Below are 6,453 nucleotides of genomic sequence, written 5' to 3'. Positions count from 1 at the left end.
ACTATTTTGAACGGAGGAATTTATGGTATTGCGCAGTATAAATCGAGATCGAGATGATTTACATTATATGAATGTGAGAAGAATCCATTAGCTGGTGGTTGAACTGGTTTTATGTGCTTCTTCCCGAATACACATTAGGTTAAGCTTTATCTCGTCACAAAGCCTACCCTCAATAAGTCGAACGGGTAACATAAGCTTTGGCTTTACATCGACCCTATACGATAGAATTGTATTTACATCTTGATCTTGCGAGTTACCATCGTCTTCGAGTCTATCTTCATCAAACTGCATCAACATAACCAAGTTACGAAATTAATGGTTAGTAATGTTTTAATTAGAACTAAAAGGATTAAGAGAAATGTAGGGAAATCTACTGAATTGATAGTGATTGTTACATGAAAGGTAAATGCCTTCTAATAGAAATGTATTGATCTATGCAAAGGATGATTACCTGTTCAATGGACCATTCTCCCTCAAAGAGAGCAAAGTCACCTTCTATCATCTTGAATTTGATAACTCGCCTTCTACCCGAAGGAAGAATTTCGAGGTCGTTCTCATAACAATCAATGGTTCCTTTAGCATTAAATTTGAAACCAAAGGCCAAGTTTTGCTGTCCAACCTATTGAGAGAATGTCAAAGCATGTTACTAGGTATGAAGAAAAGCAATGTGAAGGTGTGGTGCCAAAATTGCATAGGATTGAATCATACTTCTCACTTCAAATAGCATAAAATAAACGGCTTCAATTTTGAGGAAAACAATATTGAGTACTTCACGAAGATGAATGCGTGGTAGCGTTCGTGGTGGCGCTTCAGGATTCCAATGTACTGCATCCAAAATCAGAACAAACTTATTGGCGGACCATTACCGTCTCATTCTTGAGTGAGCAGGAGTGTAGCTATCTTATCCACTGAACTAGCTAGAAGCTATTGATTTGGGTCGAAGCACTAAAAGAAAAGGAACAGGAAACGCAGCGGTATAGAAACCACGGGACCTCACCACTAGTCTAGTAAAAGGGAAAACATAAGTGCACTCCTACACACCAGCTGAAAAAGCCCTTTACCCTTTGATATACTAAATCATTCACATATTTCACATATATGAAAGTAGGAGGCAAGAGCACAAACAAGGGTTTCTTACAATTTGTCAAGCAATAGAGCGTACTGGCAGTAAACTAAAGTTGACCACATGGAATTCAATGTTCCAGACAGAGGTAAAAAAATTACACTAAAATATAGAAACTAAGGACTGAATACACAATACAAAATTGCACATTCCTACAGAAGATTAGAGCTGAACGCACAATACAAAATTGCACATAGCCCATTCGAGAAGGCTGGCTCATTTTGCCCTTCCCTTATTACTCCTTGTGTAAACGTTGGTAATTAGGGGTTTAACCTTTGCTCCAGACCAAAAGACACCTTGTCCCTAAGGTATCTGGGAATTGCTTGCAGTTGATATCAATTCGACATGCCTTTAAATTCAAGAGCCTTCTAGCGAAACAGAATCTCCAAACCAGCAGTCTCGGTGTTCCTCCACACACAAAAGACCTTGGGTGGTTTAACGACCACTCGACTTTGCGAAGAGGGGAAGCCTGAGCACTGACCCCAGCCCCAAGGGAACGTTTGAGCTACAAACATGACGTGATCAAGTGGAGGAATGTCCAACTTATAAGCAACACCCTCAACCCTTCGCAGTAGATTAAAGGGGCTTAGGAAGTTGGATTAAGCCTTTCATTGCATTTGGTGGCTAAAGAACGCTAGCAATAGGGCAGATTTCTAGAAATACTAAGACTTCCACTTCGTAGTTCACTTCATGGTGAAGCAAATCAACAAATGTTTTCATTCACTCTTGTTCTATCGTCGAATGGAGCTTAAGAACAGAGAACGTATTGTGTCCATAAGGTGGGTCGGGAACAAGGAAGTCTTCTTCATCCCTGTCTCCTATTTCAATTTCCTTCCACACAAACTTCCCCATTTATTTTCGCAGGGAACTTGTATGTATGTATGTATATATATATAAATAAGAAGCAAGGTAGGCGGGGGATGGGAATAATCCCCGCCCTAACCCCATTTAGCTAATAGAGAAGATTATCTTCCCGCTCTCTCCCCATCTAAATGAGGATTTCCCACGAATTAAATGAACATCTTTAAGTGCGACTTAACTTTGTCATCTGTAGTCTCATCCACCATAAAAACCTTAAGTGCGACTTAACTTTGTCATTGGTAGTCTCATCCACCGTAAAAACCAAAGAAATGGTGAACAGCCATGAACTGCCTACAATGGGATTGTATCGTACCAAAATTCAGCACGTGGTAGCCTAAAACTCCACTGCTCTGGTTTCTCATAGCAGAAGCAATGCAGATAGGCTTCAAGACATTTGTTCATAATTTTAGGTTGCCCATCTATCTGTGGGTGGACGTCATACTTTACTGCAGTTGAGTGTCTTGTAAACGGAATTATTCAATTAAAAAGTAGCTGACAAACTCCTTTTCCCTGTTGGAAACAATGGGTCTGGGAAACCAATGGCAGCGCACAATTTCTTTGGCAAACAGAGTAACACCGGGAGAATATGTCTGTATTTAGTCACCTTGTCCTCAACATATCCATACGATTTTGGGAGACCCTCTGTCAAATCCATCATTACATCCACGTAATTTGCTTGGGGACAGGCAAGGGGCTGAGTATAGTTACAAGAGAGAGCTTACAAATTGAGGACTCTTTTAAGAGACAATTTCATTGATGATTGAAATTTATAAAAAGGATGTATAATCCATAGTATTTACAAAAGACTTTCTCAATTTGCAACGAGGGAGGTATAACTATAGGAAGTAAAAATATTAGACAGTTTACACCAAGATATAGCTTGGTAAACAATATTGTCGAACAGTTTTGTGTAGCTCTGTGTCTTTTCTATAAATATTCTCTAAATTTCTTTCTTTCCACAGATTCCGAAAGAAAGCCTTAATGAGGTTTTTTTATAATAGAGCTTTTCCATTCTTGAAGGGTGGCACGTCAAGCCTTATCCAAAAATTCCTTTAAATTCATTGATAATATGAAATTACAAAAGAAGAGAATAACCCTGATCCAAGGGAGTTACGAAAAACCTCTCTAATTGGATAGTAAAGAGGAAAAGCTATAGTGAAGAAAAATGAGTGAGCACTGACACCAAGAAGCCATAAGAAATACCATAGCATCAAGAAATCAATCAGAAGTAAATTCCTTGTCCCTACAGATTTGCTGATTGCTTTCTTCCCAGAACTTCCAAAAGAAGGCCCAAATAAATGTCAACCAAAGACATTACTTCTTTTTGTGGATGTCTCATAAGAACATATGTAAGAGTCAAAGAGGAGATTCTTCCCCTAAAAAAATGGAGCTTCCCTAATTCATTCAAGAAGGGCGAACTACACATTCAGGCTTCAGAACATCTGGTGAGAAGCGAAGTTAAATCTTCCAAGAAGGAAATGGATAGGATTTACTTTTGGGTTCTAATATAGTTCTTACGGACACCAAGGAATTAGAAATGTGGGCTAGCAGCACTCTCCTCACATGGAAAATTAATATAAATTCTTACCACGCACTTCACAATATGGCTTACTAAATTAACATAATTCATGGTATTTTGCACAAAATCATCAATATCAGTTGGAAATAACCTCACCCTGTTGAATTTGAATCCTTCAAATTGACATTGTACAAGTTCAAACACTTGAGTACTAAGAATAATGGATTTGATATTGTCAAAGCTCTCGAGCTTTGCTTTGGACTCCCCAAAAGGCCTCATACCAATGGAGATAGTATTCCTCACTTATAAACTTATGATCATTCTCTAAATTAGCCAAGGTAGGACTCCCTCCCAACAATCCTCCCCTCGAACAAAGTACACTATAGAGCCTCTCCTGAAGCCTATAGAGCCCTCAAACAGCCTCCCCTTAATCGAGGCTCGACTCCTTTTTATGGAGTCCTCGAACAAATTACACTCTTTGTTCAGTACTTGAGTCACTTTTGACTATACCTTTGAGGCTCACTTCTTTGTTAGATATTTGAGGATTCTATTGACATGGTTAGGTTTAAGGAATGATTCTGATACCATGCTATGAATCACGAATCTCCAAAATGATATGATATTATCCACTTTGAGCATAAGCTCTCATAGGTTTGCTTTGGACTTCTCCAAAAAGACCCCTCGTACCAATGGAAATAGTATTCCTCACTTACAAACCAATGATCATTCTCTAAATTAGTCAACGACTCCCTCAGCGTGTCGTAGCCCAGCTATAGTATATCTAACATTTTGTGTTATATTCATAACCACGATAGGCGTACAGAGAAACAGAAAGATGGAAATCGAGCGCTCCAGAAATCGTTAAGTGTGTTCAAATTCCTGAAGAACATACGGAGGGAAAGGGGCGGTAAAGAAGAAGAATAAAAACTACCTGAAAGAGTCGGGCATGGTTGCCAGTCTTAAAAATCAATTGGCTGAGAGCAAGACCAGGTATGAAATCTGCCAATTTCTCATAATCCGTCAGGATATTCCACACAGCCTGAAGTGAGGCGTCAATACCAATTCTCGAGTAAATTCTGCGAGAATTGTTACCCAACTTCTCGATTTGGATGCTTACTCCTCCATCATCCTCAAAAATCGTTTCAGATTCTGAAGCGTCAGAGTAATCGTCATTGTCATCAGTATCTGAGAACGCGGGGTCGGAATTCGAATAATACTTTCTGAATCTGGACCGAAAATGTTTAGCAGGATAGGTAGAATCTGAGAAAAGGTTACTTGATTTGGTTCTGCTGCTACTGGAGACGGCAACACGTGAAAGAGAAGGGTCCGCTCTAAAATTAACCGCGACGGCAACAGCGGCGGAGGCGGTGGCCGGAAATGCGGGAGGCAAACGAGAAGGGGAGCAAGAGATCAATGGAGAAGAATACGTTGGGTCTGATGAATTGAGAAACGAAAGCATCATTGTAGGATTAATGTGCAGTGGAGATTTGCTGTTCCTCAAATCCTCGCCCTCTCCGACCTCACCTGCTTTTTTTTTTTTTTTTCCCTAAATTAATATAATATTTTAAATTTTGTAATTAATCTTAAAAATAATATTCCAATATTTAATAATATCTTTAAACTTAATATTCTATTATATTTAAAATATATATATATATATATCTATAAAATTTTAAATACAATTTTAATTTTTTTAATTTTTTATTAAAAAAATTAATAATAGATGTAACATAAATTATTTTAAGGTATTAATGTTTTTTTTTTAAATTCATGGTTATTTTTTAAAATGTGATATTAAGATTCCGTGATATTTTAAAATTTTTTAAAAATTTTAAATATGTTTTTGAAATTTTTTTTTAAATATTTAAAGTTATTTTTTAAATTTTTAATTTTTTAAATTTTGAATTTTTGGAACAAAAGTTAATTTTTTTTAAACCCTTTTAAAAGTGGAGCTTTTTTAAACAAAAACTATTTATAACCAAAATTAATCATAAATATATTTTATAATTTTTTTAGTTTTAAGGCTATTTTTGAATTTTTTTTTCGAGATGGTCAAAATAAAGAAATTAATAAATAATTTCTTTTATTATTATTGTTATTATTTTATTTATTTATTTATTTTTTTTTTTTTACAAAATGCTAAGTTTAATGATATTTTTAATAATTTATTCTATAATTATTTAAAAAATAACTATTTTAGCTTTTTAATTTTATTAGATTCTTGTATTAAAATATATATATATATTATCGAGTTATCGAAAGCATGTTAAAAGAATCCGCTTTTGTCTATGAAAATAGTTTTCACTCTTAGAAGTGAGAATTAAGTAACGTGACCATGTCGCAAGGGATATAGGGAAATGCTAGGGTTACTTGGTCCTGACTCAAAATTTTGAATCTCGGTTCGTACCCTACGCATGAAGTATTACAGACTATTAAAATGACGAAGAATCAACCAATTTTCTTTGACAAGTATTGCTTGGTCAAGGAATCCTACTAAGTTTCTCTCGAGTATTTCCTCGTAAGACTTGGTTCTAACATTGGACGTATGTATACGGTATATTTATTATTTTATTTTGGGAATTTTTTATGGAAATAGCTTAAAATAAAATAAAATTAAAAATTAAAATTAAAAATTGAGAAATACAAGGGAATTTTTATTTTTTTTGAAACAGAAAAAATAAAAAGTAACTGAAAAAGATAAATAAAATACAAAAAGGAAATGAAAGACATGTGTATTATAACTTTTCTAATTTTTAAAAAATGACAAAATATATATATATATATATATATATATATATATATATATATATATATATATATATATATATATATATATATATATAAAGGGAGAAAAAGGGAAAAGAAAATAAAGGAAAATAGGAAGAAATGAGATGAAAATGGTTGAAATAGCGAGAATTTTCGAGCTCTCTCGGTTCAAAAATTCAGAATT

At 35.0% G+C, this 6,453-nt stretch overlaps 1 protein-coding gene and 1 long non-coding RNA gene across 2 annotated transcripts; both read right to left on the bottom strand.

The window, feature by feature from the left end:
- Positions 1 to 2: 2 nt before the first annotated feature.
- Positions 3 to 5,028, bottom strand: LOC111806945. Its single transcript, XM_023692491.1, has 3 exons — positions 4,435 to 5,028; positions 452 to 619; positions 3 to 285 (listed from the first exon to the last, which is right to left on the bottom strand). Exons 1-3 carry the CDS (start codon positions 4,963 to 4,965, stop codon positions 88 to 90), a joined length of 897 nt encoding a protein of 298 aa, XP_023548259.1. The 5' UTR covers positions 4,966 to 5,028; the 3' UTR covers positions 3 to 87.
- Positions 1,071 to 3,800, bottom strand: LOC111806946. Its single transcript, XR_002816897.1, has 2 exons — positions 2,247 to 3,800; positions 1,071 to 2,196 (listed from the first exon to the last, which is right to left on the bottom strand). It is a non-coding gene; the product is annotated as an uncharacterized LOC111806946 (long non-coding RNA).
- Positions 5,029 to 6,453: the final 1,425 nt, after the last annotated feature.

This window comes from Cucurbita pepo, chromosome LG12 (genome assembly GCF_002806865.2).
Source record: "Cucurbita pepo subsp. pepo cultivar mu-cu-16 chromosome LG12, ASM280686v2, whole genome shotgun sequence".
Lineage (NCBI taxonomy): Eukaryota > Viridiplantae > Streptophyta > Magnoliopsida > Cucurbitales > Cucurbitaceae > Cucurbita > Cucurbita pepo.
The sequence above is the reverse complement of the archived record's forward strand: the minus strand, read 5'-3'. Positions and strand labels throughout refer to the sequence as shown.

Excerpts from the sequence above, each read along its gene's own strand:
- LOC111806945 (XM_023692491.1), bottom strand. The coding sequence starts at position 4,965 with ATGATGCTTTCGTTTCTCAATTCATCAGACCCAACGTATTCTTCTCCA. Across the intron at positions 620-4,434 it reads ACCATGCCCGACTCTTTCAG|GTTGGACAGCAAAACTTGGC; the intron begins GTAGTTTTTATT and ends TTCTCTCAATAG. Across the intron at positions 286-451 it reads GAGAATGGTCCATTGAACAG|TTTGATGAAGATAGACTCGA; the intron begins GTAATCATCCTT and ends ATGTTGATGCAG.